This window comes from Dysidea avara, chromosome 1, assembly GCF_963678975.1.
Source record: "Dysidea avara chromosome 1, odDysAvar1.4, whole genome shotgun sequence".
Lineage (NCBI taxonomy): Eukaryota > Metazoa > Porifera > Demospongiae > Dictyoceratida > Dysideidae > Dysidea > Dysidea avara.
The window spans coordinates 54,037,253-54,051,860 of NC_089272.1; the positions used below are offsets into that span (position 1 = coordinate 54,037,253).

The following is a 14,608-nucleotide window of genomic DNA, read 5'->3' on the forward strand; positions in this document are numbered from 1 at the left end:
CCAATGGAGTGTGCCTACGTATAACCCTATAAAATACCCACAGGCCCACAGTTGGCATCATGGCCTGTAGCTGGCTGGGATGCGTGCCTGGTTTTCTTTTAATCGTTTCTGAAAAACATGAATATATGGAATTTGTTGTGCAGCATTTGTGCTAAATGCAGCCATTGTGTGTGTGTTCTTATAGAATAAAACCTACAGTTAAGCTGTACTCTGTATGCATTTTATCTTACTTCAGCTGGATGCTTTACTGTATGTACTGTTGGTTTATGTGTAAGGGGTATAACTTACTGTAATGATACTGTATGATCACTATCATGACATAATTTATTGTTTTGTACTCTAAAATGTTATACTTCACTAATGCATGTTCACTATTAGGAATCAAAACCTACTTTCTGAAATAAATGAAAGTGTTAGCACTTTGAAGACAGCTGAAGCATGGATGGAGTTTATAAAACTCTGAGATATGGATTTCCTTGTTACTTCCTTGTTGTCAAGACATCAATTGGAATAGGTAGAGTTGTTGGCACTATTATTCCCCAATATGAAACAGAGGAGCTTATTGCTGAAGGGCTTAAGATTATTAAGCAATGGAACCCACGGTGGAGTCCAAAATTCTTCATGACTGATAAGAGCTCACAAGAATTAGGTATGGTTTTCACTAACATGGCTAATTGTCTTTGAGTTGGAACTGTTCTATAGGTGCTATTGGTGTGGTACATCCAAAGTGTTTTAGATTGGTATGTGACTTCCATAGTTTGCAGGCAGTGGAAAGATGGATAAACAAATCATCAAATGGTGTGAAGTTTGAAGATAAGGCAACAGTTAAATCATCATTTAGAACCTTGTTATATGCTACTTCAAGTTAGTGATAAATTTTATGCAGCATATTGTGTTATAAACTTTATTGTCACACAGATGAGAAATTTGAAGAGATGTTAACACAGATTCAAACATCTAGCTGGTACAAAGAAAACTTGCCATTACAAGAATACTTGATAAACCAGTGGCTGAATTGCAAACCTGTAATTATTTATTATCACTCTTTAATAGGCAGATAATTACTGTTACCAGTAGATAACGAAAGACTTTTAAATGTTTACCAGTATATTTATATTTGGGCAGAGCTCAGTTAATATGACCTGCTGATTGGTTGAAAATAATCTGACTTGTTTGCATATTGTCTTTTTTTTCATCGGAATGCATTGGGTAACACATGAATGTGGTACAAAAAAACAAATTTAACTTATAATGGCATTCGTGTTCATGGAGAGTATCTTTGGGTGGGCGAGATCAAAGAAAGTTTACTTTATATTTCAAAAAGTACACTTAGGGCAAAAAGTACTTTATAGCCCACAAAGTGTGCTTTATGTTATAGTTAAAGTACCACCAGACGTGTGTACGGAAAATACAGTACAAGGGGTGTGTTGAGAGTCTAATACAACATGAGGTGAAGCCGAGTGCTGCATTTGCCTCAAGATCCTGAGTGCTATATTTTTTGTACACACAAGCATAGGCAGTGCTTTAAGTGGTATATTGTATCCCCGGACTAGGAGCAGCCAGTTTCCTCCCTTATCCTAACAGCTTTCTTCTGCTAGGTTAGCTAGGCCAAGTCACTAGCAAAACCAATGACCAAGCACTTTTTTTCCAATGTGCTATGATCCTTACTCTAGTTGAAAATTCTATTTCTTTGTGTACCGCCGGCTTGTTTGTAGTGCTGGGCAATATCACAATATTATCGTATATTGGGATATTTACCTCTGATATCGTCTTCAAATTGTAATATCATCATATCGTATTTTAGTAGTTTTCTGTATTTAGTGTAATTCTACATATTTACACATATTTATTCAATTCTTAGATGGAATTGCCATCCAAGTTATATCCAAAAAAGTGCTTGTTATGAAAATATTCTTGCTATACCACTTAAGGATGGATATCGTGATATTTAGTAGTATCATGATGTTTCAGGTGGTGATATATCGCTTGTAGGAAATTGTGATATCGCCCAGCTCTACTTGTTTGTTAACTTTTTTTTTTGTAAAATAAATTTATTATGACTGGTGAACTCACACATACCACATCAAAATAAAAAAATAGTGCCCCTATCAAATATCATCTGAAAAACAAAGTATTCATCTGAAAAACGAAGTATCCATTATGCTTCGTTGTCAGCTATGTTTGTTACACAGCATTACTGTACGAATCAAGGACTGTTCAAAAAGCACGACTGCAATTAAAGTAACCACTATAAAAATATATGGATAATTTTTATTGCGAAGGAAAGCTACATGTATCATGCACTAGCTACCGCCAAGTTGACACCTTTTGCCATCAGCAAAGATAAATCAGACACAAAGGAGGACACTGGTAAGTCCATGAAGAATGCATTGTACGAATTAGTGATGTGCGATATGTGACATATATCAAAATATCGTGATAATTTTTTTTATATCGTGATATGATATAGAATCTTTATATCGTGATATGATATAGAATCTTTATATCGTGATATAAGCCGAAGTATAGATTTTAGTTATAATTAGAGAAAAATGTACCCAAGATGTCATTGTACACTGTAATATTTTTGATATAAGAGCTTGTAATGTTGTATGCTAGTGATGTACCGTGTTGTATTGTACTTCTAGTAGATTAGTGCTACAAGTGTCATCGGTGTAAGTACACAAGCTGAGTGATGAGTTTGTATATCGTGATATATATCGTACCGTGATAATTGTGTGCAATAATCGTGATAGGAAAATATCCTATATCGCACATCACTAGTACGAATTACAAAAGGCATGTGTCCGATAAAGCGTTGTCAAACAGTGAAAAAATCAAGTACTGCTATCGAGTTACGCTTGTCTGAAGGCATCAGTCAGTTACTACATAAGTCAGCAAGTCACTAAAAAATTTTGTTTAAACAATTTCATAGCAACTGTTGAAAGTGTTTTGGGTCAATCTAAAGGCTTGTTTTTGGAAGGCTAAGTTTTAACCTAACCTGCTTCATCGTCATCAGGGAAAAGCAAGGCTGGTTTTTAGGTGATGTCTTATCATGGGCCACGCCCAATCTTCTGTGGTCAGTACTATCGTACTGTATAATATCACTTCTTTTTACAATTGGCAATTAAGGTTGCTATGTCCAGCTTTACTTGCATTTTTTTTTTACTACAACTTTAACAGGCCAGTATATTCATAGTAGAAAAATGTAAACTGGTTGGGTTTTGTTTATAGCTACTGTAATTGTTTTATTTGATTTGTGCCATCATTGCTATATTTTATACTGTAGCTGTGGAGTCATGTTTATAGGCAGGTGTACCATGCAAATATCAATACTGATAATTTTGTGGAATCATTTAACAATGTTCTTAAAAACCATTACTTGACTTTACGGCATGACAAATCAATTTTTTCACTAACTAAAATTTTGCTGCATTGCATTTTTCCTGACCAAGAAAGAGAGTATGTTGTTCTTACAGCCAAGCAATCATCCCTGCACAGAGTACCAAGAAATGATGTCCCAGAGTTTCTGAAGAATCGTCCTTTTAATATACAGACTTCATGCATTGCCAACATGGAGAGATCCAAAAAAGTGCCAGCTGACTCTATATCAGCAATACATGCAAAAGACGGCATATACGAAGTTAAATCTTCAAGTGGGAGCTCAGTGTATGATGTCAACATCACTGATGGTACTTGTTCATGTCCATATTTTCTTAAACAAAACCTCCCGTGCAAACACGTTTTTAGCATTTTTGAGCACACGAGCTGGTCATGGAAAAATCTACCAATATCCCTAACAGAAAGTCCTCATATGATATTAAAAGAAACCTTTTTAAAGGTCAACCAGTCTGAACCAAACAGTGTAATTGATGCAACTGTCTGTGCTGGTAAAGTGGACGACCATACTGACACAGGAGATCATAATATTAACCAAGAAGTTGACTATGATGGTAACCATGCTGATCCTGATGCAGGTCATAGTACAATACCCTCATATCATCCATCTGGAAAAACTCTACTAAGCATGCAGAAAAAAATCAGAGACAATTTAGCAAAGTGTAGTGCTACCGTATTCATGATTCACGATATCAGTGTATTGAAAGAAATTGACGACAAGGTAAACCACATTCACACTGAGCTGTTGCAAACTGCATCTACTAATCTGAGTTCAGAACAAATCCCAGTCATGAAGTGCCTAATGGCTGATGAAAGCAATGAATACAAGCAAAGAATTCACTTAATTTCACGAGCTAATCAACTGACAAAGAAATATAGGACAATGCGTGTGAAAAGAAAATCTAATGTCTCTACATGCCCTTTACCCTTAAAGCAACTTAAAGTAAAAGAAGACCCATTAAATAAGGCAAGCAGAAGATCAGTAGGAAGACCAAAAGGAAAAAAGATAAAGAACAGTTTAGGTAAGCCTGTAGGTTACATCTTCACATTTTATGTACGTGTCTACATATGTACGTATTATAGGCACTGATGTTGACAATGATCCGGATATGATCTGTAATGTCAAGAAGGAAACAAATGGGAGCAGTAAATTTGGTTAGTTATAATAGGGCATACTAGTATTGAAATTTTCCTCCATTACTACCTCTTGTGATAGAATCCCTAAAGCTTCTATCTTTTAATATACATTTTTTAACCTTGTACATGGTCTCAGTTGTTTAAAAGGTGTAGTGGCTTCAGTGACTATTCTACTGACTGACTAACTAACTTAGGTTATGGTAGCATGTTATGGCTTCCCGTTAGGCTGTGCACACTATCTCCACATTTATCAACCATATTTTCTGTAGTAACTGGATTGACTACAGAGGCGCTGCTTGTATTGTTCTTCACTTGTAATGCTAGGGATAATATAGAAGCATAAAGGCCACTTCATTTCTCAGTAATTGAATATCAGGGCATGCATTCAGATGCAAAATTAATTTTGTGGCATGTTTATAGTGCCATTCTTTCTTTGATGTAGAATGCATGGGATCACAGTCATACCAAAAAAGTTAATAAACAAGTAAATGCAAATTAAAATTAGGAAATTTTGAATTCAATCAGGACATAAAAATAGTGAAACAATGAGGTTGTCTGATATACAGTACATTAAAATTATAATTTAGTCACCCCTTCTGCTTACAAATTATTACAGATGGCTGCAGGTTTGAGGCTGCCCAGATCCAGTGATGGATTTTTTCTCCTTTTTCTACCTTTTCAAACACACTTTATGTACCAACTGTAACCAGGCTGTGGGACCAGGTGTTCTACAGACCTTCAGCACTTGTGCCGTAAAGCCTTAACACATAAATTTTTAAAAATTATATTGCATCTGTAGCTACATATACACTATTGGGTTTACCTCACCAATACCACCAAGGTACTATGAAGGTATTGTGAGGCTGTTGCCATTTTGTGATAATGTGTAAACCCCCAGGGTCCCTTTTGTATATTGTACAATCATGTCTTAAATTGTTCACACCAATGACATTTGATGTTCCGGTTGACTGCTTGATATTCACAAAAAATAACTGTGAAGATTGTCCATCACTTTAAATAGCTGGCCTTCCTCAGTTGTTTTGTCCTTCAGTGCCAGTCCCACATTGGCATGCAACCACCATTGGTTCATAATACCAAAGTAGGGATTTCACTGGTACCCTACTTCAATCAATATAACAGTTAAGATTTTTGCTATAGCATAGCCGATTTGCACGAATTACATGAAGGTCACCTGTTTATTTCCAAAAAATACCTCAGGTTATCCTGTATTGATTTTGTTATTGTTGTTTTGTATCAATATACAAATTCACAGGAAAGAGAAAACGGTGTGGTGAATGTCAGAATTGTAAAGCAGTTGATTGTGGAAAGTGCCATTTTTGCCTGGACAAAAGGAAATTTGGGGGACCAGAACGTCTTAAAAAGTGTTGTGTTCAGAGACGGTGTAAATTTATTACCTCCAGAAGCCCTTACAATAGTGATGAAAAACAGAACGTGATTCAAAAGAGTAAACCACATGCTATTGAAGCACATGCATCTATTGAAAATAAAATAGAAAATCTTTGTAAGTTGTAAGGTTTATATGTGCATACTGTATTTAAATTATTTTTCTGTTGGGAATAAAGCATTCCTGGCAACAAAGCAGGAGAAGTTTTCACTATCTAAAGATGAGATCATGAAGGTGTTTTACTATAAAGTTTCAACATTGTTTTGATTTACTAAATTTATAGGCCGTTTATACTGGTTCGATGTTCACAAAATGTGGAAACTTTCCTGACGATCCAATTCCACCCAGATATTTGTCATCAGCAAACATATCTAATATTACCAGAAAATTGCTAACAGAAGGAAAGATGATAAAAAATGTGTTGCCAGATGGAAACTGCTTTTTTAGAAGTGTAGCAGTGTATGTACATGGAGATGAAGATTATCATATGAATGTACAAAAAAAATTATGCTCTCATATCACTGCAAATCAAGATGTGTACAGCACCCTTTTGTTCAATAATTCCATGGCTCGTCACTTGAAACATATGGCCAAACCTGGCACTTGGGCAACTCAAGTTGAACTACAAGCTGCTGCTGATTTTTATGGGACTGATTTGTATGTTTTGACAGAAAAACCCAGCAAAACAGATTATCACTGGATATGTTATGCAGCATCTACTAACCCAAGTTTCAAAGAAAATTATTCAGAAAAAATTTTTACCGATATGCAATTGGCTCATAGCTCTTCTGTTCATATTGACGTGATAATAGAGTTAAAAAGTAAAGAAGTACCTACGGTACGACCTGTGCTGCAAAGAAAAGTGTACCAACATGTTGAAGTACTATAAGTATACAATGTAGCTTGCTAACAAAAGTATCAATATATATAGTTATGATTGATGTGTCATGATAAATACCGTGTTTGTATATAGCTACAATACATGGCACGCATGGGTCAGCTGGGTACGCACGCACGCACACACACACACATTCATCGACTGAGTCATTTTATAGTACAAAATGTAGGTAGCTCTGGATGGGAATTTCTGTGTAAGGACAGATAGGCTGATAGCTGCATGTAAATGACAAACTTTCTGCTTATCATTTTAAATGGAACATGGCAGCATTAGCAAAGCACACACTTCTGTATAGTTTTGCAACATTACTTTTCCTTTGAGACAGTTCCTGTTGACAGTAGATAACAGCAGCATCTTTACTTTGACAACTCTACACAAACTGAGGCTCTATATCACCTACATGTCCCTCAACGATTCAGTACCCCCCCCGCCATTTTCCAGTAAAGCAACTAATACATTCCAGTAAAGCAACTAATACAGTGTCCCAAAACCACTACATCTTCATGATCACCTACATATAGAGGAAGGGAATAAGACTTGTAGCTACTTAACTATATGTATAGTGAATAGCATGGGATTATAGATACACTGTAATAACACCCTAGGGTCTGGCATGCAGGCTGAAGACAAAGGAGCATGCTGAGTAGCTATGCTTACAGCCACTTCTGTAATCACTGCAACCATGAACAAGCCTCCAGCTTCCTTACAACTCTCAAATAATTTTGAGCTAATCCCCTCCCCCTGTCCCAACTTTTTCACCTTCCACTGCCTGGCATGGGCTTTCATAAAGGTAAAAGCATGTGTACAAACCGGCAAAAAGTCACGGAAACCGTAGACTATAACCCACGTAGCAGTTAGATACGACTAAAACGTCTATACAACAGCACAATAAACATTGTCACCTGTAAAGAAAGTCACAAAACTCTATGCTCCTTCAACTACGCTCCCGATATCACATTTCGCTAATCGATACGCACGTGATCATTCCAAATAATAAGAAGCTTGCGGAGTTTACCCTGTACTTTACGCCTTCCTTTCCAAATCTTCACAACACGTCTAAAAACGTGATCTAGTACATCACTTCCTGCCTTTACCCATTCGACAGTTAGTCTGGCGGCGCCCGCCCCTTCGCATAGAGTAAGGGTACTCTATGCGAAGGGGCGGGCGCCGCCAGACTATTCGACGGTTTAGACCCTTTACTCAGACCGAAGCAACGGTTATGATTCAAACAAGTCGTTTGTTGATAGATATTATATTCGTGTGTCAGTGTTAATTTCACTGGTTTCATGGCGTGTTATAAGAATTTTAAATTTCACGTGAGAGGCGTGCCTTTGGTGTTGCAAAGATTCAAAATCCTCAGATCGATAAGCGTCGTGCGGAGAGCCACGCGAGACTACGATGGCACTGAGTGCTCTTGCCACAGCTGGTAGGACAGCTTGGGCACTCGTCGAGGTCATAAGCAGTTACTTTTCTACACCAGTTCAGGTAAAAGCTCGGGTAAAAGTTCCAGTTGATTTGACTAAAACGCGGGAGGAGACTGGTACTGAAGTGGTGGAGACGGTAGTTGATCGGATTGGACGATCAGGAATATTTGGTCCAGATTTTGGCTACATCAGACGAGTTTGTGGGTGGAAACTAAGGATGGCGCAGATGCAGTAAAAACTTTTAGGGAAGACTATCATGGAAGACTGATTGTGGCAAGTAGACGAAAAGTTCTTCCTGCAAACCAAGGACACGTCTACATACCCAATTTTGCTGAAGAAGCACAAGGAAATTAAATTAAAACTTGACATTGACTGGACTACAGTGAAATGGGACTAGATCTTAGGGCACCACTCTACTGCGGGCTAGCTGCCTGGTTGTACATGTGTACCAGGAAAGATTCTATACCACTTAACATCGAAGAGCAAGTCGAATTCCATAAGAAGAACTATGAAAAACCAGATGATAACAATTTCAATAAAATGTATGTGGAAGCAGTTGCTGTTATGGAGACAATTAAAGAAGCTATTGTAGCTAACAGTTTACACTAGTACATGCAGAAGTTTAAGCAATGAACTTAATAGCTAGTGATAAGACCATGTATTATATGGCTTCTTAGATATGTTTATTCAAAGATACATAATAAAATTAGGCATTGTATCTGTAGAGTCATAGCCTTGCACTAATCTTGTCTCATAGATCTGGTCACATCATATAATTATCATAACATGTGAACAAAATTTGGATAGTAGTGATGCAATTATCTAACAATATAATGTAGTGACTATGCATTGGTATTTTGAACAGTTCAATACGATCACACTATAGAATGTTTGTACAGTGCTAAATGATTATCCAACCCCCTTGGTACTATTATATGTAGTGTATACAAGTGATGTATTTGTGTGTATTACATTGTAGATGAAAAAGTAAACATTGCACTTGATCTTTACATTGTACTGGACAGTTCTGGAAGCATTGGGTCAAATTCATATGAAGAGGCAAAGAAATTTTTAGCTGATTTGGTTGGTGGCTTTATAATTGGCAAGAGCAATGTTCGAGTTGGTTAGTGATTTATGGATCAAATGCTAGATTGATATTTGACTTTAAGTATTCCTATGACAAAGATGAAATTCTGAGCAGTATCCAGTCTGTAGAGTATCTCAGCAGTTCCACTGCTACAGGAGATGCCATACGTCTCATGACAAACACTGGCTTTACTGAAGAATATGGAGTTCAAGCATCTGTTGAAGCAATTCCACGTGTAGCCATAGTCCTGACTGATGGAGAGTCTGACAGTGGACAAGATGTGCCTGAGGCAGCGCAGTCAGCCAGGGATCAGTCCATTAAAATGCTTGCATTTGGGATTGGCAGTGGAATCAATGAAAGAGAGTTGTTGGAGATTGCCGGGTCACAGGACGGAGTGTTTAGAATTGATAGATTCAAAAATATTGATGATGTGCAAGCTCAGATTACTCGAGGGTGCAAGAAATATGGTTCGTTACATACTGTACATTAACCGTCATATTTATCATCTTGCTTAATGTCTTTTGCAGCTGTTGTAAAGGCTGATGTTGAAAAAGTATATGAAGGAAATGTCAATGCTAAAGAGAAAAGATACTTTGAGTTCCCAATCACTACAGACCTTACATTTGAAATTAAAATACACGGTGGCAAAGTAGCACTGTATGGTTCCTATACTAACCCAAATCCTAGCAAAACATGGCATGATTATAAGCCAGATATTGATGAATACTTGAAACTGCCTGTAGATTACCCAAGTGAGGAGGAGCGAAAAGAAGGATTTAATGGCCTGTTCTACTGTTGTCTGGTTAGAGAAGAAGACTTTCAGTTTTCTATTGAAGCTACAGCTGTACCACAAGAATAGACTTACATAGTTAGTACACTGACACAACACAATTTGGTTAGATATAATACAAAGAGTGACGTTTGCTGTATCACAGTACAATATTGTTTTTTTTTTTGTCTATAGCTAGTACTGTTTTAGGGCTATGTAATCACAAAATCTTTTTTTAGCAGACGGGTCCTATATTAATAGATAATGCAGCTTGTACATTTGTACCACATTTTTCTCATTGTCACATAATTATAACTGAACTGAAGTACAGTTTATATCCCATACAAGAAAACAAGGAAACTCATTTCTTAAGAATAACTTTTGTATATGGTTGTACTGTAAACTAATACTGTCTGACAGGCATTAGCATGACATACCCTTTGCTAATTAAAATTGATGAATGCGTGCCACAACATGTATGTACTTGCCTACTGTATGCCTTATGTAGGATGATTATAACATGCATATATCTGTGGCTCCCTGTTTGGACAGATGTAAAAGTACTGTACCAGGCATACATATTCAACTTAACACAGCTTCACTGCAAGCATTAGTTTTATAGTTGAGTTTTGCTTAGAAAAGAGAAGCGCCATCATGAATGTACTAATCATATCATGCACCAAAAGCTGTCTTTCCTGGTAGTGAATCCATAACTGTATTGTTATTTTACACTAGTAGGGATTAAATAACTATAGTTAATTAAATTAATATCTTTCATGCATACATACATACATAGAAGTGATATCAACATAAGTTAAGCATACAACTACACGCCGCACTACATATAATCTGACCAGCTCACTAAGTTCTGTACACGTGATAATAACCACCCAGATAATAGCCATCTCTTCCAACCAACCTGTGCAGAAAAGTCATAATATTCTATGCAGTCATGTTATATATATGTATCATAAATATATACTAACAAAACTTTGATTAACATGGACTTACATTTTGAGCAAGGATTTTTGTTGACATGTAGCAAGCAGGTCACCATGATGGACACTAGATGGAAGGACAGATTTTTGACTTAGTCACTGGAAAAGGAGACATTTCCAGCAACTATGTACTTAAATTGTTACTAAAAATAGGTCTATCAACAGTTACACTGCGATAATCAACTCTCACATGAGTACAACAGACAATGTAAGTTGTACTACTATACCAACCCAAATCAGATACTTTCCATTAATGGAATGGCCAGCATGTGGCAGTTTAAGATCCAATGGTGTGTACTGTTTATTAATGCTTTACAGCACAAGTGCTGAAGGTCTGTAGGACACCTGGTCCTACAGCCTGCTCAAAGATTTGTTTGACTGTCTTTCTCCAGTGGTATACCATATTTACTCGATTTGTGCCCCAGGGGTAGCTACTATTATTGTTTTGTCCAAAAAATAAGGATAGCTAAAACCCATTGAATAGTGCCGCACTGTGGTATTATTTGAAAGTGCGCTACTAATATTTTAAATCAGCCACTACTATAGCTATTCTACTAATAAAGCAATCACAAAACATTGCTACTTACTTCTTCTATACAAGACCTTTCTTTCACTCAAGTCCTTTTTGCACAACCATGTTACGCCTCATGCTACATGATCAATTTACTATATCTGGAATTTCTATTATGTGACAGCCGTTTAAGTTTTACCAGGACAATGCCTTCCTTAAATCAAGATGGAGATTAACACTAAAGGTATGAGAGCACTAGTAAAGAGTAATTATGCAAGTATAGTGTGGTACTATTCAAGGGTGTGGTACATTATTTTCAGAAACAAGGATAAAGACCTTTGACTAGTGCACAGATTCTCTTATTTGATGAATTTTTTTACAGTTATGGGGCCTTTTTATGTTTTTTTAAATTTAAATCAGGCTATTTCTATATATTGCTATTTTGAAAGCACGATGGCTAGGAAAGTAAAGCTAGAATTTGAGAACTACAGAGTGGGGTGATTTTCCCACCTGAAGTCCCTAACATGAACTTGCATAATTGATAAAAGTAAACCCCCTTAATATTCAACCTCACTGATATCCAACCTCTCTAATTTAATGTTATATTTTTACATGCGAGACGTCTACCCAGATCTTTTAGCTATAGTGTCATACAATTATGGCCATGATGCTGTCTCACATAAATCGAATACACTGTATATATGTATATAATTATACCATGGTCACAAGTACATGTATGCTCTGCCTAACTATATACTGCAATACACCAGCCGAAGCCTCAGAGTGAGCATGTCTATATCAAGCAAGCATGAGTTAAATTCCCGTGGTGTATCTGATATATGGGTTAATCATTGATAGATATACACTGTACATATGAGGAAACCGCTGGCTGCTTGACAAGTGTATTTGCCTTGGGATGTGTGAATTTTGATAGTGGACATTGGAAATAATGACAATACAGTAGCTATACAGTCTCTCTATAACAATCATGAATGAATTATAACTTTATATTCGATGGTTTGTGGTGTATAACTTTACATTGTTCACAAAATAGAAAACAAGTCTCTAATAACAAGTGCCTAAATTATAAATCAGTCAACAATTGTTGGCACTGCAAGTTGCATATTGCCCAGGAGAATGTGGTGGCTTTGAAGTTCAACCAGAACAGATACGATATGCTGTGACTCCTTGTATTTAGTGACATGCATCTTAGCCATGCTAAGTGTAGTTACAAGTTGATTATCAATGAATTATTCTCTCTGATGAATAATCGTACGCGTGTGGATGCATATTTCTATGCATCATGTGTTGGCTACTGAGCAGACGATGGTATAAGATTGCTACATTGAAAATAGATATAATCCTAAGTATTGTACTTATATAGTAACTTACATACTGTCTCAATAGCAAACTTAGTAGTCTTATAATGTCAGGGGCTAAAAAGGGACTAACTGTGGCCAAAAAGCTAGCTGTAAAAATAATGATAGTTATAAATGGTGATTGGCTAGTTGTAAAATGTAAACAAAAATAGCCAGCCAGCTGCACCAAAAAAGTATAAACTTATTTATGTCAGTTTACTTATACATGTTGTACATCTTGACTCTTTTACGATTTTAAATTACTACAGGGATTTGACTAAAAATGCCTCAATATCTATCCAATATTACGATAGCCATTTTCAAAAAAAAATCCATTTTATGGTCTACTCTGATTAAAAATAAAATGAGGCTTGTAGGTATGCAATTATATTATATTATGTAGTTCTTATGTTCCCTTTAGGCTAATTATACTTCTAGATCTCAATTGCTTCTAGATTCAGTTTTGTCACACTTACATTTCAAAAATTTCCTGGGAGAGATTGCCCCAGTTAGTCAGAAATCCCTATACAGTTTTCCTCTTCACTGGCACTTTGTAACACAAGTTTAGTTTAACTGTTTGGACAATTATGGCAATACACAGGACACAAAAAGTACTTCAAACACTGTGTGTATCCCCTGGTCTTAGGTTAGGGCTAGTTGTAAAAAGAAAAGTTTTTAGCCACTGTTTATTTAATGTACAAAATAAAATTCAAACCCACAATCATAAGTTCTGACATGTGTGTGGAAGCACGCAATAATTACGTTCTGAGGGCTATTAACCCATGTTTCTAAAACCATGATATACCAGTGTAAAAGACAAACGGGGTGAGTGCTCTGTAGTTCTTTCACCTATCAGTTATTAGTGAGTACACTTTAACTACCCAATGACAGGAAAAAGTGACCTGATCATGTGAGACTGCCTCCAATGCTTGAAAGGTAAAATTAAACGATGCAGGGAAATAGATTGTTGTGACATGAAAATAATAAAGGCTTACTCTGACTACTCTGGTCCATCTTTAGATGTGGGTGAGCAGATATTTAGTAACAAGGCAACAGTGATTTGATCGATTTACTGGCTCTTCTATTAGGCCACTCCAAATAAATTTTCTGTTTCCCGTCCTGGACTCAGGCATATGTGCATGTGGGCGGGCGGTCCATTTCCATTATTTCATTATAAGATTGGCAGCTTTTCAAGCCATTATTTGCCTGGCACAGCCATAAAAAGCTGCATAAAAGCATGTTTAAGCTTGTACCTTCCTTCTTAAGTTGCAAAAATAACACAAACGTGGAGTTTGTGCTGACTTGACCACTGCTGACTCGTGAGCTGACACTGTTTCAAGTAAGCCTGTCAGTATGCAAGAATAACCGGAAAATAATGGAAGAATACGGAGTAATGAAGTTTTTAGAGCTGGACAGTAGCCAGATGCGGGCGGTGGACGGGAAACAGAGAATTTATTTGGAGTGGCCTTAGTCTAGAGACATTAGCGTGATGGTTTTTTTTGTTAATTAAAATAAATAGAGTGTATCAATCTTGACACAAATAAACAAAAGGGCTGATCATTACATTTAAATTTAGCTCAGTAGCTAGTATTTTAGAAATTTGCTACTGATTTTAATATCAT

The 14,608-nt window shown here is 36.5% G+C and overlaps 2 protein-coding genes across 2 annotated transcripts in view; both read left to right on the forward strand.

Moving 5' to 3' along the window:
* Nucleotides 1-10,444, forward strand: part of LOC136269368 (cuticlin-6-like) — an 85,352-nt gene extending 74,908 nt beyond the window's left edge. Inside the window, exons 2-3 of the mRNA XM_066064922.1 lie at nucleotides 9,243-9,817; nucleotides 9,878-10,444. Coding sequence (XP_065920994.1) covers nucleotides 9,523-9,817; nucleotides 9,878-10,209 — 627 coding nt within the window. The 5' untranslated portion in view covers nucleotides 9,243-9,522 and the 3' untranslated portion in view covers nucleotides 10,210-10,444. The remainder of the gene's footprint in view (nucleotides 1-9,242; nucleotides 9,818-9,877) is intronic.
* On the forward strand, nucleotides 427-6,897 carry LOC136269279 (uncharacterized). The gene is made up of 8 exons (XM_066064813.1): nucleotides 427-649; nucleotides 703-864; nucleotides 919-1,025; nucleotides 3,290-4,421; nucleotides 4,483-4,554; nucleotides 5,810-6,058; nucleotides 6,111-6,175; nucleotides 6,225-6,897. The coding sequence occupies exons 1-8, from the start codon at nucleotides 439-441 to the stop codon at nucleotides 6,828-6,830; spliced, it is 2,604 nt and encodes an 867-aa protein (XP_065920885.1). The 5' UTR covers nucleotides 427-438; the 3' UTR covers nucleotides 6,831-6,897.
* Nucleotides 10,445-14,608: the final 4,164 nt, after the last annotated feature.

Bases quoted from the DNA above. Each gene is read 5' to 3' on its own strand.
- LOC136269279 (XM_066064813.1), top strand. From the start codon at position 439: ATGGATGGAGTTTATAAAACTCTGAGATATGGATTTCCTTGTTACTTC. The intron at 1,026-3,289 runs GTAATTATTTAT...TTTATACTGTAG, and splicing joins AGTGGCTGAATTGCAAACCT to CTGTGGAGTCATGTTTATAG. The intron at 6,059-6,110 runs GTAAGTTGTAAG...ATTTTTCTGTTG, and splicing joins AAATAAAATAGAAAATCTTT to GGAATAAAGCATTCCTGGCA.